At 35.4% G+C, this 27,178-nt stretch overlaps 2 protein-coding genes and 2 long non-coding RNA genes across 6 annotated transcripts in view; all 4 read right to left on the bottom strand.

Annotated features, from left to right (window-relative positions):
* The window catches only part of chrnb1 (cholinergic receptor, nicotinic, beta 1 (muscle)), a 28,116-nt gene extending 13,127 nt beyond the window's left edge, over positions 1–14,989 (bottom strand). Inside the window, exons 1-7 of one of the 2 annotated variants that reach the window (XM_083541502.1) lie at positions 14,596–14,989; positions 13,127–13,260; positions 7,276–7,320; positions 6,505–6,614; positions 3,404–3,512; positions 2,632–2,776; positions 2,268–2,456 (exon numbers count right to left, since the gene is read on the bottom strand). In XM_083541502.1, the coding sequence (XP_083397628.1) occupies positions 2,268–2,456; positions 2,632–2,776; positions 3,404–3,512; positions 6,505–6,614; positions 7,276–7,320; positions 13,127–13,260; positions 14,596–14,656 (793 nt within the window). In that variant the 5' untranslated portion in view covers positions 14,657–14,989. The remainder of the gene's footprint in view (positions 1–2,267; positions 2,457–2,631; positions 2,777–3,403; positions 3,513–6,504; positions 6,615–7,275; positions 7,321–13,126; positions 13,261–14,595) is intronic. The other variant, XM_083541503.1, reaches the window with a different exon arrangement.
* A 1,502-nt stretch (positions 14,990–16,491) lies between these two features.
* LOC310726222 lies at positions 16,492–19,851 on the bottom strand. The gene is made up of 2 exons (XR_014533650.1): positions 18,146–19,851; positions 16,492–18,108 (listed from the first exon to the last, which is right to left on the bottom strand). It is a non-coding gene; the product is annotated as an uncharacterized lncRNA (long non-coding RNA).
* Positions 19,852–19,915: 64 nt separating this feature from the next.
* fgf11a (fibroblast growth factor 11a) overlaps positions 19,916–27,178 on the bottom strand; it is a 73,994-nt gene continuing 66,731 nt past the window's right edge. Inside the window, exons 4-5 of one of the 2 annotated variants that reach the window (XM_083541549.1) lie at positions 23,937–24,135; positions 19,916–23,132 (exon numbers count right to left, since the gene is read on the bottom strand). In XM_083541549.1, coding sequence (XP_083397675.1) covers positions 22,996–23,132; positions 23,937–24,135 — 336 coding nt within the window. In that variant the 3' untranslated portion in view covers positions 19,916–22,995. The remainder of the gene's footprint in view (positions 23,133–23,936; positions 24,136–27,178) is intronic. The other variant, XM_083541550.1, reaches the window with a different exon arrangement.
* On the bottom strand, positions 24,153–26,044 carry LOC310726230. The gene is made up of 2 exons (XR_014533659.1): positions 25,745–26,044; positions 24,153–25,141 (listed from the first exon to the last, which is right to left on the bottom strand). It is a non-coding gene; the product is annotated as an uncharacterized lncRNA (long non-coding RNA).

Genomic DNA, 27,178 nt, shown 5'->3' with positions numbered 1-27,178 from the left:
GAGCAATCATTAGAAAATGGAAGAAGCTAAACATGACTGTCAATCTCCCTCGGACTGGGGCTCCATGCAAGATCTCACCTCGTGGGGTCTTAATGATCCTAAGGAAGGTGAGAAATCAGCCCAGAACTACACGGGAGGAGCTGGTCAATGACCTGAAAAGAGCCGGGACCACCATTTCCAAGGTTACTGTTGGTAATACACTAAGACGTCATGGTTTGAAATCATGCATGGCACGGAAGGTTCCCCTGCTTAAACCAGCACATGTCCAGGCATGTCTTAAGTTTGTCAATGACCATTTGGATGATCCAGAGGAGTCATGGGAGAAAGTCATGTGGTCAGATGAGACCAAAATAGAACTTTTGGGTCATAATTCCACTAAACGTGTTTGGAGGAAAAAGAATGATGAGTACCATCCCAAGAACACCATCCCTACTGTGAAGCATAGGGGTGGTAGCATCATGCTTTGGGGGTGTTTTTCTGCACATGGGACAGGGCGACTGCACTGTATTAAGGAGAGGATGACCGGGGACATGTATTGCGAGATTTTGGGGAACAACCTCCTTCCCTCAGTTAGAGCATTGAAGATGGGTCGAGGCTGGGTCTACCAACATGACAATGACCCGAAGCACACAGCCAGGATAACCAAGGAGTGGCTCTGTAAGAAGCATATCAAGGTTCTGCCGTGGCCTAGCCAGTTTTCAGACCTAAACCCAATAGAGAATCTTTGGAGGAAGCTCAAACTCCATGTTTCTCAGCGACAGGCCAGAAACCTGACTGATCTAGAGAAGATCTGTGTGGAGGAGTGGGCCAAAATCCCTCCTGCAGTGTGTGCAAACCTGGTGAAAAACTACAGGAAACGTTTGACCTCTGTAATTGCAAACAAAGGCTACTGTACCAAATATTAACATTGACTTTCTCAGGTGTTCAAATACTTATTTGCAGCTGTATCATACAAATAAATAGTTAAAAAATCATACATTGTGATTTCTGGATTTTTTTTTTAGATTATGTCTCTCACAGTGGACATGCACCTACGATGACAATTTCAGACCCCTCCATGATTTCTAAGTGGGAGAACTTGCAAAATAGCAGGGTGTTCAAATACTTATTTTCCTCACTGTACATGACCCGCATAATAAAACAGAAAAACACACACACTGTAATGTGCCGCTTCGTCCCCGAGGCTGCCTCACAGAGGTCGCTGAGGTCAGGTTCCCCAGTCTGAGCAACTGCATGCAATGATTTATGGAGTGGATTTTACTGTGATAAAATATGAACCTAGTGGTCATGTAATGAGCTGTAACACTGCTTTAGGAGGCCATGGAGGGTACAGCTCTGGTTAAATTAAACTGGTTCAGTTGCAGTTTCAACTGAATGTAACATTTTCTATGCACTTACCAAATACACACTCAAAGCAAATATTAGAAAACTAAACATATTACAATGGTCTACCACACTGTATCCATGTCTCTGTCGCATTAAGTGTAGAGTGAATGGTGAAATTGTTTATTGATGTATAGCCAGAGGTTTTTTTCTTTTCATATTAGGATCAACTTATCGTGGTGTTCAGACTGAATATTGGACTAGTTTTTATCTTCTCCTGAATAAATCTCTATTTTAATAGTTTTGGACATTGCCAAAACAAATCAGCAGTTACTTGTAAATGATGAAATTTAAGTTTAATTAAAGAACTGCAAATGTAATTCGTACCAGTTTAGTTTTCTCAAGTTCCTCCTTGGTACCAGCTTGCTGTTTTTTATAACAACAATGACTCCACTTACATGACAAGATGACGGCTTCAATTAAGTATTTTGTCAAAGAATCATCACAGTGTTTTGATTAATGAAAAAATCTGATATTAAGATCAATGCGTAGGCAGTTTATATGTCATACACTACACCAGATTTGTCATTTGTATAAAAGATGAATCCTTAGCTTGGGGGAATTTGAGGGGAAAGTTAGACTTGCAGTGTGTTCAGGTCAAGTTCATGTTTAAAATGAGTAGACATGACTGAGATTAAACTAGATCATATATGTGAGGTGGTCTGAGAAACTGACAGTGTGAATGGGCTCTGCAAACGTGCTAGCCAAAATAATTTTTGATGAACTTTTATATCTGGATTTTCTTTGTATTATTAACAATTGAATTGAAATAAACATATTTCTAATTGTGGACAAATCATAAATCCAATCATTCTCGAAGATATAATAAGCAATTCATGTTCGTTTCAGTAAAGTATTGGCAGATTTTTTATGTCAGGGCTCACCAGCGTCAGGAGGCAGATAGAAGTTAAAGATGGCGATGATGGTAATGAGAATGCAGGGTAGGATGATGTTGAAAACATAGTACATGGGTTTGCGTTCGATGATCAGGTAGAAGGTGATGTCTTCATATAGGTCTTCTTTCTTTACATTCTTCCTGGAAGGCTTGTGACGGATATGCCATTCACCACTCTCTGTGGAAAAGGTAACTATTTAAGAGTGCACATGTGTGTTCATGAGTGAATATTATTCTTCCAGTGCCCTCCAAAAAAATAAAAATACAAAAAAACAACCACAACTTTTTATCTCTCATATTTTTCCTTTCAAAGTCTCCTGTGGCATGTGTGTGCGACTTGTGGGTATTCATACCACTGAAACTGTTGTCATAGACAATCTCTTGTATCTCTTTGCCGGTCTCGTCAAGGGCATGCTGAAGCTCTATTTCAGACGAGTCGTATGTGAATGACTTGAACACCATGGTGCAGTTCTGCCAGTCAAATGGAAAGTATGTCACCTGCAAAACAGTTGTGAGGTATATGTGGGAAGACAGATAACGGGAGCATGAGAACGGAATAAAGTGAGTCAGTATTTTCTTGTGTACGTGGCATCCTATGACATGCATTATGTTTGCACGTTTGTATATATCATCCCTTTTTCTCACTTTTTACTACACACATACACATTCAAATAGCCACATGAAAACAAATATATAAACAGAGGAAGCTGACTTTAAGAAATAATGTATAAATAGAAAATACACAAACATGACTGAAGTCATATTCACAGCAAGCACTTTTTATTTTTAAGTTGTAGATAAAGAATACATGTTATTAAGTTCATTTCCAAGTCTTGCCATTTCCAGTGTTAGTGCATGTTCTGAGCCTTGATAGCCTTATTAAACCTTTTCCATGTTTTAGGAATACTGTTTTGGATCACTCTCTGCTATGTATTTGATCATCCATTATCCAATATTAAGATTGTGTTTTCATTTGTTTTGCCTGCTTTCATTGATGCTTCTGCACATGGATCGTCACTCTGCCTTAAGGGTCTCAAATGTTACACAAACATGTACTGTTTCAAGGTACAGAGTAAACTATCCAAATGCTTTTATTTAAAATATAAAATAACATTTCTGTTTTACCTTTACACCACAAGAGCTGCGGAAAAGGGCAGGCGGGGTCCATGTTACTCTGCCATTACTGTACGCCTGAACATGAACATTTAGTGCCACTTCAAACACACCGTCGTTACTGCAAACACAAACACGGAGGAAGAACAAGATGCTGTAATGTAAATAATTTCACGGTCAACATTTGCATAATCTAAAACAATTCACCTGATTTACGTTAATAATTCAATAAATTTACATTCAGTATCAATATTATGGATCATGTTCCTACAGCAACAGCAGTTAAAAAGTTTAAACACTACATGATATTGCTGAGTCATCTTTATAGAACATGCTGAGAAACACATATTGGATATTGAACCGAAGCTAATGTAGCGGACCATTGATTATAACCTACAGTCTCACAGGGCCAGTAATGAAGCAGCCCACACTTTCTGCATGAAGGAGTTAAACAGATACGGTCACCTTCTCTTCTTGAAGAGATGACACCATGTTAACGGTAAATAACTTCACCTTATTGTCTGACCTGCTGGTGTAGTTTGTATAACTGTGAAATGCATTGCAAACAGTGATATAAAACAGAAACGAGTTGTGCAACGAGACAAGTCACAGTGTCACTGAGACTTTTAAAACTAGAAGTTTCAAATGTTTGGAAATGACATGACAGTGTTCAGGCCTGCTTGCATTTAAAGAGTGTATTTTAGATAAACCTGTAACGCAGTATCAACAAAACTACTCCAAAAATATAACTCTGATTTGGACTCAATCCTCTTATTCTAGGTTTAAACTGAATGTGAATTTAGCTTAAAGTGGGGAAGATTTGAACGTTGATAAGACATGTCCGTGTGTCCACTGCATCCTCCAAGTAATCTGTACATTTTTATCTAAGGTATTTGTCCCATTGCTAGTTATTGCTAGTTATGTGTGGTATTAAGTCAGGTATGAGCAGTTTAGATATGTCTGTATTATACGTTCAAAACTGGCTGCAATTCAAACATCAGTAAAAATAAGTTAAAATGCTTTGGCTTCAATACCAGCCATGACTATATATAGCAGCCATACATATCTATAGTTAAAAAAAAAAAAAAAAAGCTAAAATGAGATTTCCTTAAAATTACGAGATGGTATTAAAAAGCTTTGAGGTTAGCGCGCCACAGATCTGGTCACCTTTGCCGAATGACCTGCCACAGACACCTTAAAACCTGGCAGTAGTACTTCATGCAGAATTTCATCTTTGCTCTAACCTGCTTTCCATGATGAAATCGCAGATGTGGTAACGTACGTGGTCAGAATAGCACCAGATGCACAGCTCCTGTTGTCTTTTGGCACTGTGACTTATGAAGATTGGTGCGCCCTGTGACTGTGTATGCAGCCTTGTGCTGTCATCTGTTGGTGTGTTACAAAACTAGTCTTAAAACTTTTTGTTACCACCTCTAAGCTCTTCCCAGCACACAAAAAAAGAATTTTTATATATATTTTTTTGTAATGGTAAGTTGTATTCAATTTCATGATATTGTCTAATCTGTCAGTATTTAAAAGAGATTCATGATTGGGTATCATTTTCCTCTTTTCATGCATGACCGTAGTGAAAATATAAAACCAAGCATGAAGTATGCAAAGATATAATTCATCCACTAGCAAGTTCTCAAAGATCAAACAAGCTTTACCTTTAGGTATGCCACCCTGATACATTGCTCTGGTTCTCATAAAAAAAGAAAACCTACTGTAATGTATTTACTTGCAAAAATTAAATAATAAACCAAAAATGGATATCCAAGCGCAGGTTGCAAGAGCATAACTTTTGGTTTAAAGAAGGAAGCTTGATATAAATTAGAAAGGCTCAGACTGTTAACAGGAATGTACAAATCAATGTTAGAAGGCTAGAGATGAATTTTTGCTACTGGAAAGAAATAAATAGACAAATTGTCCATATTTGTCTAAAATGTCACATAGTTTATATTAATTTCATGTTTATAGAACTGTTGCAAAAAGCAATATTGTACTTACAATGATTATGCAGGTATACTTAAATAAAAGTATAAACGTCTCTTGGTGTTTCTTTAGTCCAGTTTTACAGAACAGTAGTTTTAAATATCCTCTATTGTACCTGACTCAACTCACTTGGGGGTTCGATATTTAGCTGATGTGACATCTACAGTACTGTGCACTCGTTCAGGGGTTACGCTGGTGGAAACAGATTGCCTTGAAATTCTGAATGAATATTAATAAATGTCTTAATTTCACACATACAAAAAAAACACCTCATGTACATTACATCTGCATCATCAGTATTTTCTAAATGTGAGGAAAAGTAAGATACAATACAAGACACTGAGCTTAATTTAGAGTTAAGGCATGACTTTACAGGTAAATAGGGTCATTTTAAACTGATAGATATCACAATTGATGGACTTTTTAGTTTTAAAATGTTTTATATATTACAGTACTTACAATTATTTATGCAATAAGGTGTTTATGTAACTAAATGTCTGTAAATAATAAAAAATGTCGGAGTCCCTGGCTTCAAATTCAAGCGAGAGGTTAAGACCTTCCTCTTCCTTAAAAAAAACCCTCAACAGAGTTGTACGCTGATTTATCTTAAGTTATAATCTAGTTTACCAGTGTAGATTTATTCATTGATAGAGACTCAAAGCACTTTTGTACGTCGCTTTGGACAAGGGCGTCTGCTAAATGCCGCAAATGTAAAATGTAATAGGGATAGGAATTTTCATACAGAATTTCATGAGTGTAATTAATCTATAAATTTATATTGGTTCTAAACAAATAAAAAAAAATTTAAACAGTACACACATATATATATATATATATATATATATATATATATATATAGATAGAGATAGATAGATAGATAGATAGATAGATAGATAGATAGATAGATAGATAGATAGATAGATAGATAGATAGATAGATAGATAGATAGATAGATAGATAGATAATGTTGTAATTGGCCAGGTTGGCAGAGCTTAAAGTCTTTATTCATTGCTGATTTTCTCATTATGCAAAGTGCAATAAACATATAATTAGTGAGCTGTTATATTTTAATTAACACAGAATTTCTAACACTTTTTTGCATTATGGTAACACACACTCACTTGTTAATAAGCACAATGTCTGGGAGCCACACTTTTGCTGATGAAATTCGCAGTATGTCAATGCCACTGTGTTCTTTGGGATTCCAGGCCAAACGTGGATCGTTCCACTCCTGTCAAAAAATCAGACCTGAATGTTATCCAGTGGTTTCAAAGTAAAAAAAAAAGAATTATTGAAAGGTTAAGGCAAATGTGGATAAAACATGCAGGAAACAAAGCGAGACGACTTGGAAATGAAAAATCAAACCAGTTCATCATTTCATTACGTTATTTAAAATTTTCCTCCATCCACCATTAATTATACTAGATGCAATTTCTCTGTGCAGTTGTCTGTGAATAATATCTGGAACATTTGAATAATAATGGTTCGTTTTGCATAATTTGTTCTTTATTGTTTCTAGTGTTCATAGCTCGTGCATAACGGATGCATATGTGTTGTGCTGGCCTTTGGGCTCAGTAAGCTGTGCTGTTTCTGTGGCCGGCATTTCACACAATGTACAAATAATGCTTTCTGAAACCGAAATGATGAGCTGGATAATTATATATACACACACACACACATATATATATATATATACATACATACATACATACATACATACATACATACATACATACATACATATACATACATACATATATATATATATATGTATGATATATATATACACACACACACACACACACACACACACACACACACACACACACACACACACACACATACATACATACATATATATTACATTACAACTTTGCAGTAATTGCACTCACCAGGTTCATGATAACAATGGTGGTCATCTCTTCATTTTTCATGTTCTGTAATGAGAAACAGGGGAACATTTAAAAATAAACCTGCTAAAATGAAAAATAATTGCAAATCTTTTCATAGAAGTTTTACATTACAAGTTTTAAAGGGTATATGGGTATTAAGGCCGCATGATTAATCAAAGTTTTTCTTAGTCACCTAATCAAACTGCCATTTGTGAGCTCTGCTAAAAATAAGTGGGTAATTGGTGGGATTTTACCACCTCAAACTTGATTATTCAGTGTTGTGGAGTGCCATGTCTTATTTACTGAGCTTCCACCATGTACATAGTTGACAAATCTTTTTTTTTGCATCCAGTATGGAGTAAATCTGAGGATTTCTGACCCCTTTTTATATACTGTATATGCAAGGTTGGATATTGAGCCTCTCCTCACATAAGGCCAATCATTAAGTACAACAGGTGGGTATGTAGCTGTGATTAACACAAAACAGGTTCTTCAGAATGGGAACAGCTCATTCTCCGCCTAAACTGGCTTCTGATCTAGGGGATTGTTTAAGCAGGGAGGGCATGGCAGCACACATGCAGGAGCTGCTATTTAAAACCAGCAGAGGAATGTTTAAGAGACAGCTGGCTTGACCCCCAGCACAGGACACATATGAGGGGGTTGGGAAATCAAAAAAGTAAAGATGTACAACTTATTAAACATGAGTGCACAACCAACTCATAAACCTGGACATAATAGGGGTAAAGACTAGTCATAATAAGAGTATGCATTTATGGGTTTCATGATGTAAGGGACAGGTCAATATAGTAATTTCAGAAAGGAGAAAGATCATAGGGAGCATGTTGTACAATAAAAATATTATAGAACACAATATCAACACATTTTAACATTTAAAAATGAGGCCAAACAGTTCAATCTTGGTTTTATCAGTTCGGAGAATCTTTTTCCTCCCAGTCTGAGAGTCCTTAGGATGCTTTTTGCAAACTTGAAAGGGTCTTTTATCTGTGTTGCACTAAGGAGAGATTTCCATGCAGCCATTCTGCCATAAAGCCTAGATCAGTGGAGGGCTACAGTGATGTTTGCTCTTCTGGAACTCCACATAGGATCTCTGAAGCTCAATCAGCGTGAACATTAGGTTTTACTAAGGCCTTTTTCCCCTGATTGCTCAGTTTGGCCAGGCAACCAACTCTTGGAAGAGTCCTGGTTGTGCCAAATTGCTTCCATTTGAAAATCATGGAGGCCATAATTCTCCATAATTCTGAAGAGCATTTATGTCTTTCTGTCTAAACTTAATTTGTGGTGTACTAACAGATAAAAGGCAACCCTGTGAGAATTCAGTGAGGTTGTGCACCTGAAGCAGTGCAGTTTTTAAAACCTGCATTCTTCACTAAAAAATAGTGCCTCATATCTGCAGCTATGAACACCTCAATCAGCTTGTAATTTCTTTAACATGGAATAAATCAGCTTGGAATTGCTGTCATAAAGCAGATAGAGGATGAGAGAGAGAGAGAGAGAGAGAGAGAGAGAGAGAGAGAGAGAGTGTTCTTTTTTTCTCACATTCTTACAATTATATAATCCAGGTAAAATCATGCAGAGTTCAGGAAATATATCAGAATATGAGTGTGTGGTGTTCAGCATGTGTGTATGGGGGGTTGTTAATTCTCATGGCATGGCTGTTTTCACTTGTACAACTTGTTTAAGCTGATAGGATGGTAGCTCAAATAAGATCTCTTTACAACCACAGTGAGCAGAAAAGTATCTCTGAAATCAGCAGGTGCACTGAAACTGAAGTTCGGTAAAAGGTCAGGTGAAGTCCTTAATCTGCTTCTTCTGGCACCAGTGGATATGCGCTAGTCAAAGTAACTAAGATCACACTTTTATTTTTGATGTTTGATGTATGTAAACTGCATTTACATGATATTTATGCATGGCACTGCTGTCAAATGCTTGGCTGATAGGATCACTGCATGAGGAAATAGATGTACAAGATGCAATAAAAATATTTTTTTACTGCAATACATTATATATTGGAACAGACACTGCATAATGTACAGTACAAAATATTATTTCTCTCTGATTGCATAACGTTGTGAGTGTGTTCGCGTTTCCTTAATGTGATGTTGGCTCAGAGGCAGTAGTAATAGTAGTAGTAGCTAGTATGCTGGTATGGTAGTGAGCTACCATATTAGCTTGAGCAAAATAGCATGCTTAGAAGAAAGTAACCTCTCCAGGTTCAAAATAAATATAAAGCTTTTTTTTTCCCACAGGAGGTCGCATGGGCTTCATGCATTATAAAAACTCAACGTAAATGCATTTTCTTTTTTCTAATATACAGCCTGTATCATGTGTTTTTCATTGCACAGACATATCAGCTCAAAAGCCTCACACTGAATATCATAAGCTGTACAACATATACAACATATCATTATACAAAATACAGTACATATAGGACAGATACATATAGGACAGGCAATACATACTTAAAAAGGTAACCTCAGGTTATTATAAATGCTATTTTATTAATTATATTTGAGATATTTTTGTGTTATATCTAAGATGTGGAAAAACTGCTGTTTGTTTGCACTACACAGTAAAGAGAAAATAGTCCATAATGCTGGATTATGAAATGCTGTCATTTCATCACACATGAAACTTGTGTATGCTTGTATATATTTATTACAGAAAGAGAAAAAGAGATAGAAAGAATAGTGGTTTCTTCCTTTCTGTGTGTATGTATTTGAATGTGTGTATATGTGTGTGCGTTATTTGAGACTGGCTATTAAAATCCACAGACGGGAAGCAGAGGATAATGTGACCCCACTAACACAGTGGGTGCCAATAGTTTGTGTGATGAATCACACAACACATATACACACAAACACGTACAGATACACACTGACACCAGCAGCTGGGCCAAACTCAGTTACAGACACAGCAGTTTAAAAAAATATGAATGGATGAGACTGTTGAGCTTTAGACACCTTCAATCGAACTCTATGTCTATTTTCATAGATAAAAACACGTAGACTTTAGAATGAAATGTGTACCCTAGAATTAAGTCAAAAGGATACTTTACAGTATAAAGCTTTGGTGATGAGTGTGATAACAGGTGCTGTAATGTGTAGTGCGTAGTTTTCCGAGAAGCTGAAATGCTGCAGTATCATGATGTTCAACCAAGACAGGATGTGATACATGATCTCCTTGTAATATTTACACTCAGGAGGACTCTGTTGTTCACAGTGTGCTTTATGACAAAATAAAAGCTTACAGGGGAAATAAAAAAGCAATTTTGTTATTGAAACTTTCACATTTTTTTATATCTACAATATACAGAATTTACAAGAGCAGGCAGGTTTTACAAAACCTCTGAGAATGATTCATAACTTTCACAACTCTCACCATAAACACTGACAAATCGCTAGCCTGGGAAACCGAGACAAGCAAATTTGATTTCCTTGCTTACAGCTTTTTCATTTCACAGTTGCCTTGTGGTTTAGTTAAAAGTACAACTACCATAGTTATAATGCACATGAGTAAAAAGTAAATACTATTCTTTGGTGAAAAACTACTTGAGCGATTATTTTACAGATTACTTCTGTACATGTCTACAATGTACACAACTGTTAAAATATTTCTGCATTAAACAATTCTATTAAGTGAACTATGCTAACGTGAACAATACCTATCAACACTATATAAAGAAAAGTATCATTAGCTGGAGAGCAAATTTAGCCAAATACTCTCAGGGTTTCTGTTCGCTGTATCTGTATACACTATATACTTTTTTTAAATGAATTTATTAGAATGTCGAAATGAATGAGTTAATAACGGGCGCTAATTCACTAATTCATTTGAACAGCTCTAATTTTTATTATTGTGCGAATTATGCGGCGTGCATTTCTGTTTGACCATTTTTTATTAAGAATATAAACAAACAAATAAATAAATTAAATAAAAAAATAAAATAGGCGAAATCCTTTCTTCACTCAGATATAAAAAAATAAACTCCAGTAAAAAATTATTTTAAATCACTAAACATTTGTTTTACTGATGCACCAAGTCCCAAATCAAGCACCAAAGTCCGCTATGGTTACACATCAGGCAATTAACCTTCAGTGTGGAAACATAGCAAAAAGTTCAATTTGGTGTCCTGATTTATGTAATTTAAAACACCAGAATTACTTTTTAAACATTTACAAGAATATTTTGTCTTCATGCTCTATGTTGAGTATGGTTTCACTAATAATAAACAAACATTTGCATAAAGAATCTTTATTTGTCCATGCCTATGTTGATGAAAGTATTAAAAAGTAAAAAGTATTAAGTTGCAATTAATCACGAGTTAACTCATGACAATCATGCGATTAATCCTGATTAAATATTTTAATCGATTGACAGCCCTAATATTTATATACTTCTTTCTGTACTGTATATCTATATATTTACTCCCTTTATATATTTTATGTAAATGTAAATTATATACTTTAGTATAGTTTTATACTCTATGTGCTGCAATCTATCTATCTATCTATCTATCTATCTATCTATCTATCTATCTATCTATCTATCTATCTATCTATCTATCTATCTATCTATCTATCTATCTATCTATCTATCTATCTATCTATCTATCATCTCATCTCTCAGTGGTGCAAAACACCAATGTTGTGGCGTATGCAAATATTTTCTGAATATGACTACATGCTTCACTACGCAAGCAAACTGAAAAGCTTATGTGTCTCGTAATAGAAATTATTTTAACTATACATATTCATTAGAATGAATGGATGCTGGATGATATCTCTGAGATGTGGAAATACCAACAAAATTGCAGTACCACATTAAAACAGTATGGTTCTTCTTCTTCTTCTTTCGGCTTCTCCCATTAGGAGTCGCCACAGGGGATCATCCGTCTCTATACCCCCCTGCTCTCTACATTTGCCTCTTTCACACTAACTACCTGCATGTCTTCCCTCACCACGTCCATAAATCTCCTCTTCGGTTTTCCTCTTTTCCTCCTTCCTGGTGGCTCCATCCTCACAATCTCCAACCAATATACGCCATTTCCCTCCTCTGCACATGTCCAAACCATCTCAATTTCACCTTGTCTCCAAAACGTCCTACATGCGCTGTCCCTCTAATAAACTCATTTATAATCCTGTCCATCCTCGTCAATGAAAACCTCAACATCTTCAGCTCTGCTACCTCCAGCTCCACCTCCTGTCTTTTACTCAATGCCACTGTCTCTAAACCATACAACATCGCAGGTCTCACCACAGTCCTATAAACTTTCCCTTTCATTCTTGCAGATACTCTACTATCATAAATCACTCCTGTCACTCTTCTCCACCCACTCCACCCTGCCTGCACTCTTTTCTTCACTTCTCGAACACACTCTCCATTATGGTTATGTAACATTAATGCTAGCACAACACGCAGTCACTTCACATTTAAAAATCACTGAGCGATAATGATGACACTTTTATCAGACACAAATAGCCTTTTTACGAGCAGTGAGAGAATGTCATAGCTCATAACTAAAATGTTAGCCAAACACTTTCTTCATCTTTGTCAAGGATATGCTTCATTACCAGAGCCATTATCAGTAAATGATTAAAACTAGGGCTACATTATGTCACCCCTTAAAGAGAAAACCTCCTTTATGGCTTAAAAGGACAATTTATAATTGCACAATATTACCCACCACACAACATTGTTGTCATGTTTATACTGGTCCACTGAGAGATTAATTCCTTGTCAATGTATTTGGCCACTAAAGCACAGTTCTGTTTTATATTGTACAAGAATGCACCTTTTATTCAGACCGTATGTATGGAACATGGGACCGTACCAGACTGACGAAAGATGACAGGCTCATGCCAATCCTTACAACCACTTTGCTCTCTACTGTTTTCGCTGGTCGTACTTTGACATTGTAACCGGAGAAAAGCTTCTTCATTAGCTGATTCTCTGCTTCAGAGGTTTCTGTGGGAGAAAGCACAAGCCTCTTTTTACTCTTTTGCTGAACAACATTTTATCCTACAAAGACAAGAGCAAGACAAATAAAACCCAAATGTAGAAAGCAATAAGCAACAATATCCATCCAAATGAGATGAGTGCAAAAACAGCTTTTGGCCTTCATTAAAAACCTATGCTTTCCACAATGCACAAATGAAGCCTTGATTTTTAATGAGCCTGCCTTTTTATGCATTACTCCTGTTTGCCTGTTTTTGAAGGTTAGGAGCATTTATAAGTGGCAGCTTCCCCGCTGACACATCCATCAAATTTCTCAGAACCACAGTCCTCCAGGATCCACTCTGACAAGAACAAATGAAAGCATCACCCCACACCAAACTGCTATTAGCAGCCGCCAGGACGGCCTGGTGCTCAATCCTGGCACATGACGAACATTTTTGACAGCCTATGTTTTTTTGGGATGTACAAGCCAAATGCCCTTTTAACTTACAGTTGTTTGGATTAAACTGTACATTTATGTTTAATGAACATTGAAATGGAAGCTGTCAAAAAAAAAACAACAAGAAAAACTGAATTGTGAAGTAATAGAAACCAAAAACTGATATTTATACTGATATAAACAACGTATTAATTTAAAAACATGCAATCTCAAGTCAGCCTTAATCTAATGAGCTTTCTCTGTAAGGGCCAAAAGTCTTGAGTGGTGATTGAGCTAGTCCATGTACACAAACATAAAGGATAAAACATAAAAAGAAGTATATTGCAGCATTTTACATAGTTTTATTAAATATAGACAAAAAAAGATTTGGGTTAAATAAGCAATAAACCAACACAGATTTTTTTTTATATATTAGTTATATAAGCAGTTGAGGAGGGGATCTTTCCTTTTTAAACAGTATGGAGGTTTTGGGTTTTTTATGAAATTCAATTTCTCTACAATACATTTACAGTATCTCAGCAACTTCTGTATTATAATTTTAGTGCTGTGAAACTCAAGCTGCAGCTTATTAAGAAAGAAAGAAAGAAAGAAAGAAAGAAAGAAAGAAAGAAAGAAAGAAAGAAAGAAAGAAAGAAAGAAAAAAAGCTTTTCAGTTAACTTTGAAATTTTTGTTACTTTTTCTAACTTGTTTTCGATTGCGTAAACTATAAAACGAGTAGATTAGGGGGCAACTTTGGCGTGGTGGTAGATGCAAATCCACATTTACGCACAAAGTACTAAACATAATCTCCTGCGGCCACTCACACACACACACACACACACACACACACACAACGCGCTGTTCACGACTTCCTGCGTGTATGCCGCATATTAGTGCAGTTTTTGAGCTTTTGGTGTCTCCTTACCTCCAATTATGCACAGACTGAACAGGCAGCAGTTAAGCAGGAGCCATTCCCAGGCCTTCATCCTGATTCACAGATCCACACCTCAGTAATAAGTTCATATACACAGTGTCCAGATTGAGGAATGTGTGTTTCCTTTTCGGGACTGAGCTCGTCTTTATCAGCCGCTGCTCTGCTCTACCGCGCTGAAGCGCTCGGGTTACAGCTGCCCAGTTTACAGTACACACACACACACACACACACACATATACACACCGCTTCATCCCAAAAACACACTTATATACACACACCCAGACAATAAAACGTATCCTTTCTGTACATTCAAACTTTATAGAGTCTTAAAATGAACGATTAGACGACATTTAAAAGGGAAAAACAGGAATCTGGGGAACCCTTAAAAATCCCCAACAACAACAGAAAGGTGTCTTTACGTCATAACTTTACACGTGACGTTATTATATGTGATCACGTGAATATGTACACAGTATCCCCAAATGGCCATAACAATCTACTCTTTGAACATCCAATTTCCCTTTGCTTTCACAGAAACCTCCACTTTTGTGAAGCCTTACCACTTGAATTTAAACTGCACATATGATTGTGATCTTTTGGTAACATGAGCATTAATGAGCTTCCCAGGTCATCACAAAGGAGTTTGTGAAAGTGGGTTGAGGTCAAGCTTCTGTGCTGGACACTCAAGATCTTCTGTACCAACACCAACCACCAACCTTCGCATATGTCTTCATGGAGCTTGCTTTGTGCACAAGAGCAGTGTCATGCTTGCAACTTGCAGGTACAGTTTTCTTTGTTGTATTTAATATAAAATGTTTCCATGACTTTGTTGACTCGGGACACACACTTTTTACTGCTGCCAGATGACCCTGTACTCTGTGCCAATTCGCAAGGGGCTGTGTTATCTTATCGTCATGCTAACCCGCAACAAGAGCAGAACAACTATTCGATAATGGCATTAGTTGACAACGAATTTCATTATCGATTATTATCGATTTGTTGTTGCAGCCCCACATTGTACTATAAGTTTCAGTGAATTAGACCTTTGATAATAAAACTGCATTGGTTAAGCAGATTACAGAGAAATATTTTGTATTTACTTATGTTTTTCTTTATTTGTAAATATTCTGAAAGAATAAATGAGAGGAAAATTTAAACTTTAATTGGTATATAATTTTTGGTATAATTAAACATAAATTTTTGACCCTTCATTGAAAAAAGCCAAAAATTAAATACTAAAATAATATTAAAACAAGTCTTAGACTTAAATAGGCCAGAGTTATTATTATTATGATGATGATGATGATTATTATTATTATCCTTCCAGTGTGTTGTACTGTGTCATTGCATAAAATATTGATAGGATATTTTGCCAATTAGGCTAAAAATAATTCTTCTATATTACTCCTGAGGTTTATACTACATGAAGTGTCGTCAGTGTTAGATGGATAACCAAGAGAAAGGCAATGAGACCGTAAGGCTCTCTTTCATAATTGTCTTCAGCATGCACTCATCCACCCTCCCCACAGTCTTGTGCTGTTCTCCGAATCGCTGGCATTCTTTTCAGGTTATCTATTAGCTTAAGGCATTGAAATCAGTGTAACTGTGGACTCATTAAATAAAACCTTTCAGAGTAGACATTGAAATGTGATACCTTTTTTTCTGTTTAAAAGCAGACAAATCTGTTTATAAATGTAAATAAGTCAATTTAAATGGATAACATTACAAATTGAGTTGTATATGTCTCACTTTTTTAGCATAAATCAAAGGATAATTACTCAAGGACATAACATCTGCACATGCACAAATCCAGCTTGGTCCATATCCTATTGAATAATACCAGTGCAAAGAAAACAAATCAACCCAAAATAAAACTCTAGGAAAATATTTATACAATCATACAAATATATTAGTTTTATTCAATAATATCCAATAATATGTCTCCCTCAGACTTTGTGTAAGTTATGATACAAATAGATATAGATTCTATTGTAAATGCAGGGCTGAGGATGAATAGGGGAAGGTACAATGAATGGGGTCACACTGATTTAATAAATAGGATTTTTTTTTTTTATGTGTCCAGTAAATGTCGGTTCATGCATGCTTTTAGATTATGGTTGCTTTCACAAATTCTTCATTCATGTCATTTTGCTTCAGGCATCAAAGTCTTCAAGCATGTGTCCTTTAAATCTCCTCTTATCGTCCATGGTGGTGTATTTGGTGCCATGTTGTTTGGCTTTCTGATGTTTTTGTGAATCCAATCCTCTCAGAACTCCACTAGGATTGTCCTTTTCTGCTATAAAAAATAGTGTCATTGGAAGACTGTTGAACTGTCTCAGTTTTGGAAGACAGGAAAAAAACCCACAAAATGGCGCACTTTTTAAAATCCTTGTTTTTGGAAGACTTCTTTACAGTCATCTTTCCAATCAGAGTAGGTCGCACAGATGGTTATAAAGGTGTGCACGTTTTGATAAGGAGATTAATAACCAAAATTGGCAGTCCATATTTCTGCAGGAGTTCCAGGTATATAACTGACAAAGGTGAAAGGTCATCAGCTTGGTCACCTTTTGAGAAGGGTGGGCTGCTGTTCAGAAAGTTCACGTTAATTCATTCTTTGACTGCAGTGTTTAGACTACAGTCTTGTTTCACTCTTTCGCAGACAGGAATGAATCATAAACTTTGTGAGATCAGTCACAATGCAGAGGTATAATGCCTACATCAAGAATAATGTCAGGAATAATCCAGTCCTAATCAGAGCTCCATCAAAGACGCAAATAAAGAAAAAAGGGCTTATCAGTGACATGGCACATGGAGACCCAAACAAGGCAAGTAAACACTCTAATGGCTTTAGTACAAATAAACAACAATCCAGTACGTTCTTTTTTATATTAAATCATTAATTGCTTAATGTGGTGATTACAAAAGAATTTATTAAACAACATAAAAGGCACAAAAGCTTCTACCCACATTAAGAAATCCCAATTTATGATGCCCCTGTCCCTACATGCACTATACCTTTTCTATTCCTTATAAAACAGTGTTACATGGCCTTTATTTGCATATTGAAACTTGTTTGGCTTTTATTTCTTATGACATAACACTTGTCTTTTCACACTCTAAACAGTCTGCTCACTCAATAAAATGAATCTGAGAGGCTTTGATCCTAACATCCACATATATTTTGTAGAGTGACTTTAAATTCAACACAATTGTAGACTTAAAATATATTGTGGCAGAATTTCACCTTCAAAAATAATAAAAAAATCTTGAACTAATGGAGACATTTGGGTGTGTACTCCTCTACTGTCATATAACTGCAGTTCAACATAAAACCGTAACACATGGGGAAAACAAGAAAGTGTAATATTACTGTGCCTGAGAGGAGAGCCACAGCTCGGAGGGAATCACCGTTTAGTTGTATAGTGTGAGGAGGGCTGGGTTTTCTTCTTTCTTTTCTTTTTTTGTTATTTCTGCTGCATTGCAGATGCAGGGTTTGGGCTACACCTCAAACACACACACACACACACACACACACACACACACACACACACACACACACACACACACACACACACACACACACACACACACACACACACAATAAGCAACACTCAGATCAGACATGTTTCCTCTGAATACACTCCATTGAATCTGTTTGGCAGAGTCAATCCAAGATAGAACATATAGATTTGTCTTTTGTAACTTTACATGCCTCATTTATCTCTCTCTTTATCTTTTTTTTCTTCAACACACACACACACACACACACACACACACACACACACACACACACACACACACACACACACACACACACACACACACACACACACACACGCATGAACACACACTCACATAAAACAAAGCAGGCAGCAGCTGTGTTATACACACTATTATAAGACAATAATTTCTTAGTAGCATAAAAGCAGAGGGAAGACAATAGAGGGAAGACATGGAAACCACACACGCAGGTTGATCATTCTTTGATGCCATGTCTGAGTTATGATAGAATTCCAATAAGTTTGTGTCAGAAATACACAAAATTTGGACTAAACGGAAAACAGTTTAAAAATTAGAAAGAAATCAACACCACACATCACATCTTCATAAATGAAAAAGGAAAAAAGTAACTATTCCAACCACAAGGATCTCTTTTTGTATAAATATCACTGCAAAGTAACTTTTTTGGAACTAATTCTAACCCAAGCTAAACAATAATACACCATTTAAGCAAAAATACTCAATCCAAAATATTAAAAGAAAAAAAAAAAGGAAAAGCAACAAATAAACAGAGGCTGTGTATCACCACATAGCTGCATACATTGCCTAAATGATCTTGTACATTTCATCTAGATTTCATATAAACAGCTATCTATGTGATAAATGTAAGTCAGTACCTGAAGCTGTAGCAGTGCAAATAGCAATAAATATAGTACTCCTACATTTTCCCAGCATGTAGTGGAGTATTGCCGATGGCACAGCATCATTTTATCAAATGATCTGTAAAATAATCTGTAAGCCGTATGCATCATTTTTCATTTTTTTTGTCCCCAGGAGGGGTTTAAAAAAAATAAAAAATTAGAGTACTGGGTGTCAACCCACAGCTTTAAATTCAAGTCATCTCCCTTTTTGTTGATGATGCTGAAGCTATAAACAGCTGATTACCAGTTGTTAATTTTTTCAAATTAAAGTTGCTTTAGGTTATTATTTTCAACATGTATGTGGAGTAAAAGCTATGGTGCAGGGCTGGTGAAGCGATTTCATACAACGAAATAAATCATATTGTATACAAATAATAATGTAGGTGTAATTTTTAATGTTAAATGTAATAAAATTAAATATAAGCCGTTTTGTCAATAATGTAAAAATGTACACATTAATTATTATATTTTCATGCTTGATTTATAAACCAGAATGCAAATGAGAAATAGTGCTAAAGATCTGAAGGTTAAGAGTTTTGCTTAAGTGTTCTTTGGCAGTTCCGGGATTTGACCAGCCTTTTGGTCTTCAGTTGGAAATTTTAGCTTCAACTGCCCTTCGAAATATACTAACTCTGCTGTATATTCATTGTGTTTGTTGCATTACCTGTCTTAATCAAATATATATTTTTTTATAATATTTTTTAACCAAAAATCTTAATGAACTTTGTCTCTATTTACAGTACAAAGGACAATCTCTAAGATTTTAACTTTTTTTTTTGTTTAACATAAATTTGCTTTCTTTTAGTGTGTTGTTCTATTCTGACCTGTGTACGAAATTTAAATTGAGTATGTTAAGCCAAATTATTATTATTATTATTATTATTATTATTATTATTATTATTATTATTATTATCATCATCATTAATACAGGTTATTTATGTTGTTGCATCCAGTTGTTGCAATGTGTTCTACATCACAACAGACTTCAGTTTACACAATACATGATTCCCACTCACCAATGCTATTGATTACATCTTTCATTTACTATACATTCATTATCATGTCTATATATATCACTTTGTCTCTTTTTTTTGCAAGTATTTTCTGACTTTTTTCATACCTTACTCTTTCTTTCTTTTTTTTCTTTCTTTCTTTCTTTCTTTCTTTCTTTCTTTCTTTCTTTCTTTCTTTCTTTCTTTCTTTCTTTCTTTCTTTCTTTCTTTCTTTCTTTCTATAAGTAGCATAAGCATAAGTACATACATACATACATACCTACATACATTAACTTTGTTAAATCATTTCCTGTTTAATTGTTTTTTGTAATGATTTTTAGCTGCCCCTTTCTGACCATAGATGTGTCTGTATATAAATACTCACAAATGCATACAATTCCAACTCAGTAACTGTACTAATCTAGTAGCTACTGTACCTAAAATACACTGTTATCACAAACAATTCAACTTTGAAATTTAATTCCACATAACTATTTAAAGAAATCTTTGAATTTGGCAGTTATGCAAACGAGTTAATTAAAAGAAGAGATCATTGTTTGTTTGTTTTTTTCTGTAGGCATATTCTAACACAAAGAAGTTTAATTGTTTGACTCTTGTAGTCAGAATCACCATGACCCAAATTAACTTAAATAAACTGCTCAATATCAGCATTTCAAAATGTGCAGCAAGCCCCCTCCCAAGTCTTACTTTGTTCTCATGCTTACAGGTATCTTGCTCAAGCTGAGAAAATCATGTAAAGCCAGTGGACATATATTTAAAATGATCTCATGAATAAACTCAGTTCAACTGGTTACATTAACAAGCAGCTAGATAGTTTATCTATCTATATGAAACTTTCTCCAGAGTAAAGCCTTTTAAAAACAGGACCTGCTTGTTTAATGTAAAGCAATCCCAAACATTTAGAAACCACAGCATTTGTGTTTGTAGCATAATTAGTTGTAAATGAATCTCAGCTAGTTACATAGCCTAGAAACATGTGTAAATCTCCTCTGTAATTAGCTGTAGTTGAAATCAGCCTTGGTAATAAAATTATCTGTTTTTTGAAAGTCTATGCAAAAAAAAAGTTCCCCTTGAGCACATGAGACAATGTTGCATGAGGGAGTATGATAGACTCAAAGAACAATTTAGCAGCATAATTGAAGTCGTTAATTAGACCAGGCCACTAGGTCTTATTCAGGCTTAATTTCCAAGGCGTCTTTTTTACTTTCAGTAATTTTTTTAGTTATTATTGGGATTTTTTTTTCCCCATTTATTATTTTTGCTTATTTATGAAGAAAATATACAACAGACTGCAGAGAAGACAGTTAACTTTTATGGATAAAATTAGCCCTTAAGAGTGTACAGAGGGGTTTTTTTTTTTATGTTGTGTTTTAAGGCTCTTAGAGCTATAAATAAACTCATGGCTACAAATTCGAAAGCAAGTTTTTATGTTATTTGTATTTCACCAGCTTTTCAGTGCAATAAATGAATCAGTATTTCCTAAGACTGATGAAGCAATCCATAATTTGTTATTTGTGATTTTTCCATTGTCTTTCCTATTGCTATTGCACCCTACTGCTGTTAGAAAAGATTATTGCATTGATTATTGCGTTCTTTTTTCATCTCTATAGTTAGCACGGAACCTCGGCACGCGCTCTGCATTTTCATGTTGTACATTGTTCCAGGGTGCTGAATTCAGAAGTAGTGTTATTTCATCTGCTCCAGAACACTATCACAAAGATCAATGGGAAGTTGGCTCTTAATTTGGACAGATGTGTACAATTTGGAATAGACTCTCATGGGCTGGAGGAGTGGATCAATTCTATAGTTTAAAAGCCCTTCTAGGCAACATATAAAAAATTAAAACCAGACATCAGCGATGAAATTATTACTTTGAAAAATCTGAATGTGATACCGCCGAGTATGTTATGTAATATTACCCGGCAAAAGACAAATGGTGCGTGTTGTTCCAATTTGCTTGCTTTTTTCCGATAATTGCCTTTGGTTGAATGTGGTCCGGCATTGATTACAAGACTATGGACTTGAAGAAACGCGCCAAACTTGTTTAGCAAATTAATCAGCTTTTGAAAAAAAAAAAAAGCAAAGCCAGGATGAAATGGATGAAGTATAAGGAGGGTAGCAGGAATATTACTCCCAGGGCATCCAGAGGGAAAAAAAACAATCAGAGCAAGAAGAAAGTGATAATGTACCTCAGTTTCCAGAATTACGAGTCACCTCTCACACATACACACACACTTTCATCGGTTTTCAAAGCTACTGCACTGTATATGGGCAGAGAAAGCATCTTAGCTCCTTGGGGTGTATATTTTTATAGCATTATCATACAGGAAAGGTAGAGTGTATTACTCCTGTGTGCATCATTTTTTCTATAGAATTTCCTTCATTATGCGTGTGTGTTTGTGTGTGTCTGTGTGTGAGCCTCACACAAGCATGCGAGTATCTTAATGGTACCCTGGAGTACATGCTGGGTTTTTCCTGTGCTGTGGAGTGGAAAATTGACTCTATGTCACAAACTAATCAAATAGCAGAGTAGGCAAGCAAGAGATTACACTCGGTTTAGAGAATCAGGAAGAGAACAGCACAGGATGCACATAAAAAACACGAAAAGATGCTTCCGAAACAATATGGTGAAATAGCTTCCAGTGTCCAGAGATGGTGTTTGAAACTGACACTGGCCAGATGAAAAGCCAGAAAAAAAGGGTTGAATGGTGTCACAACTCATTACGCTCTTACGACATACACCCCCAATAACTCAGGGTTCTTATTGCTCAAAAAAATTCCCAGGTTCAAACAGGAAGGCGGATACAGGAGAAGAGGAGTCTTTCAGGCAGGGTTCATTGAGCTCCTGCATTATGGGTAATGGCATCAAAAATAGGACTGCATGGACTGTTTTTATCATGCCCATGCCATTTCCCTTTGTATATTGAAATATGCTCCAGTCTCATATCCTCCAGTCGCTAGGAGGCACTAGTTTTTGGAGGCAACGGGTCATTCTTGTCATCATTGTTGACAGCAGAGTCTGAAGTTTTGGCTGTTTTCCGTGGTGGGCTCTGCTCACCAATGTCATGCAGCGAAGGCTCTCTGTACATGGCCACTGCAGAGACACAGAGTGATAGGTTAGAACTTACAGTATACATTTTATACTTTTTTATGGATTTAAGCATTTTACAGTGTATTTACATGAGCTTGATGTACTGTCGAATAAATTACAAATTCTACACATGTAAAAAGTGTGTATGTTAATAAAATCTGTACTAATTCAATCTTGCAGAAAAAGTGTTTAAATAAATAAATAAATCAAGTCTTGTAATGCAATAAAAACAATTATAACGAAACAAATCAATTCATTAATTGAAGTCCGTAAAATACTTTCAAACATTAGTTACATTCTGATACATTCAACATTGATAAATGTTCTGTTGATAAAATACATTTTAATAAACCAGCAAATACATTTTATGTTATAGTTAAATAGTTCTATCATTGTTCAAATGCAATGGGCAAAATTTTCAGAAAGGCACAATAGGAAATTCATTGGTGTAGTGTTTATCCTATACTATAATCAGAAAGTACTAAAGTATTTTACAGTTTTTAAGGACATGGCAAAGACATGTGTCACTATGTCACAATGTTTACGTTTCTTAATCGTTTAGAAATCAGTGCACAGAAGTATGTTTACATGCACGTTCAAAAAGCCAATCAGATTGCAACCCTCCAGATTCTGAAGATAGCAGACAGAAAAGTGCACAATATTTATCGAAGCATCTGAGGCTATGACTAGTGTAAATTAACATCATAGTTATAGATGTTTTGTGTAAAATATAAAAGCATATCCTTGATAAATCAATTTATTTTAATACATTTATACTGTTCAATGCTATCATATATTGTAGCACACCTTCAATAAGTTTTGGTAAGAAGTGGGCGGCTCCTTTTGTCTTTTTGACGCGGTTACCCTTCATGACCTGCCCATCACGGTTGATGCCGATGTACCAGGCTCTTCCAGACTGCGTCTGCCGGTACAGGATAGATGAGTACGTCACGTAGTAGTTCTCAAACACACACTCTTTAAACTTACACTCTGGCGTGAAGTGTTCCTGTAAGACACACACACACACACACACACACACACACACACACACACACACACACACACACACACACACACACACACAAACAAACCAACTGATTACCGATTGGCTTTGCACAATCACTTCTACATTCTTCCTCACAATGCTTCTGCATTTCTTTTATTTTAATGCACATGCAATTGCTATTTTACATTATGAGGAATTAGCTTCTGAAATAAATGATCAATGATGTTAATCAGATCTTAAAAGAATGTTTGAAAAGCCTCTGCTAGCAAAATTAATTGAAGCTTGAAGCTTCAAACTATGTATGATTTTTTATACTGTGCATACACAAATACAGAGTTTTATATTGGATATAGCTGAAACAAACAAACAAACAAATAAATAACCAAACAAATAAATAAATATCAACTGGAGAAATCGAAAGGACAAGTTGCTGGCTTGCTGTGCAGAATGCACGTGCACTGATATAGTAAAAAAAAAAAGGCATTTGACTTTGTTGTTCTTTCTTGAAAAAGGAAACAAAAATGATACAATGGAACGAGATGCTGAAAAAGCAAGAATGCACTGTTTATTTTTTATTTTTTTTAGTTTACTTGTCAACCCGTCTTTCACAAATTTCAGTATGAGGACAGACAAATGCAACAATGAGAAAAAAGTATGAGAACCATGATTGCATTGGGGAGTAATATTGATAATTTTCTTCATTTGTTTATTGATCATTTGTTTATTTAATTATTTTTTTTAATAGAAAATAATGTCATCGTATGCAAAATGATGAACACTCATGAATAAAGGTTGACTTTTCCAGTCATTCCATGGCATAGTTAAAAACGTTCGGTCACATTTACGCTATTATTAATTGGTCAGATGTAGATTAGCTGACTATTACAAACAATGTCTTCTTAAAGTAAGATCAGTAAGGCATTCTCAACTTTAAAATTAAATCCACATACTGTTGCATACAGCTGCTCACACATTCAACACTAGATAATAATATTATTTAACTACTCTATATATTTAGGGTTGCTTGTAATTCCACCCTATCAAAACTTGATGCTCTTTACCATTCTGCTATCAGGTTTGCCCCAAATGCTCCTTTAATATACACCACTGTGCTTTATATTCATCTGTTAACTGGCCCTCCCTTCACAATCGCCGTAAAATTCACTGGTTCACCTTCATTTATAAGACTCTTCTCGGCCACTCACCTCCTTACTTAGGTCACTTGCTGCAGCTAAAGCCTGTCACATATAACACCCGGTCCTCAATTAATTTTTAATTAAGCATTCCTAAAACCAACTCTGCGTTTGGTCTTGCATCTCGCGACTGGAATGCTTTGCACAATACTCTCAAACTGGATAAATGAATTACAATTTCAACCTTTAAAAATATCATCATATTTGTTCACGGATATATGCAGTTGCTTTTCTACATAATTTTGTTTCAAAATGTATCTATGTAATTGTTAACCTGTATGTATTTTTAATGTTTTGTATTTATTTTAGCCCTACTTCCCTTTCCCTAAGTGGTTATTCCACTTGTCAGGCAGCCATTGTAAAAAAGAACCTGTTCTTAATGACTTGCCTGTAAAAAATAAAAAGGTTAAACAAACAAATATATAATGTTAGTTGGTTATATTTATAACAATGACCATTAGGGGTGTAATGGTACATGTATTTGTACTGGAATTTTTTCGCTACAGGGCTTTCAGTTCGGTGCACATGTGTACCGAAAGCAATTCTTTTCTACATGCGAAACAAAATCTCCCTCAGGAACATATTAAGTGGCAGACTGCAAGTTTTGCACTGTGCAATTTGCATACATTTTTTTAAAAATATTATTAAAATTGACAACATACACAATAATGCCAAGGGTATAAAAATAAACTGCAGTTAGCACAGTGACTCTGTGACTACTCACTCTGTATCGGAAATCGCTATATTCGTTTGCGTTTTATATGTCCAGCTTCAAGTATTTCTCCTAAAGGGAGAAAATCCTGAGAATTCTGCACATCGAGGGAATGTATGAATAAAGGATGGAAGGAATGAAGACATTTGTTAAAGTATGCTAAAATCAGTAGAAGAGTTAAGTAGAACATATCTTTAAAAGATTTAATATTAAATGTAACACACACACACACACACACACACACACACACACACACACACACACACACACACACACACACACACACACACACATATACATATACATATACACATCTTTATTACCCAAATAGGGTCCAACAAATGTAAAATATTTCGATTATTTTGTTTAATCTATTTAATTTCTGCCAATTTAATTAAGTACACAATGTAATAGAAGGTTTATTGCATTCATTAGATTTATTCTGTTTGATTTTTATTAAATATTATTAAATATTATTTTATATATTATTTAACCAATAAGGTTAAATTGCAAGCAATTTTAGGTTTTGCATTTTTTCCCAACCGTACTGAAATTTAACCGAACCGTGACTTAAAATCCGAGGTACATACAAAACCGTGGATTTTGTGTTCCATTACACCCCTAATGACTTTATATTATGGGTTTTTTTTGGAGAGTAAATACATCCAAAACAATTGCATCCTAGCTGGCTACATTATTAACACACTTTTGAGTAAATCATATAATTCAGTTCTCACTAGGGCTGAAACGATTCCTCAAAAAAATCGAGTAATTCGAATACATAAAAAAAACCTCAAGGCAAATGCTTCATTTAGTCCATTTAACTAAACACATAACATTGTGTTTCCCTGCGGACCATTTTTCTGACGCACCACCCGGTAAACTCTGGAGAGCTCTGGACAGGTAACACAGAAGAAGCTACGAAAGTAAAAAGTGGAGGAAAAAGTTTATTTCTGGCAATTTAGAGGTTTTTTTCTTGCAATTCTGACTTATTTTTTTAGCCAGTCAGGCAGCATCACCCTCTCTGTAGTGCCAGAGAGTTTTACACATTGAAAATAAAATGGTTTACAATCAGTAGAATCGCATGGTATCAAACTAAGCCTCTGATTCCTGGAGAGAACTCTGTCTAACAATCAGC

Source organism: Silurus aristotelis (genome assembly GCF_946808225.1).
Source record: "Silurus aristotelis genome assembly, chromosome: 5".
Taxonomy (NCBI): Eukaryota; Metazoa; Chordata; class Actinopteri; order Siluriformes; family Siluridae; genus Silurus; species Silurus aristotelis.
Note: the sequence above shows the minus strand (reverse complement) of the source record. Positions and strands in the feature narration are given on the sequence as shown.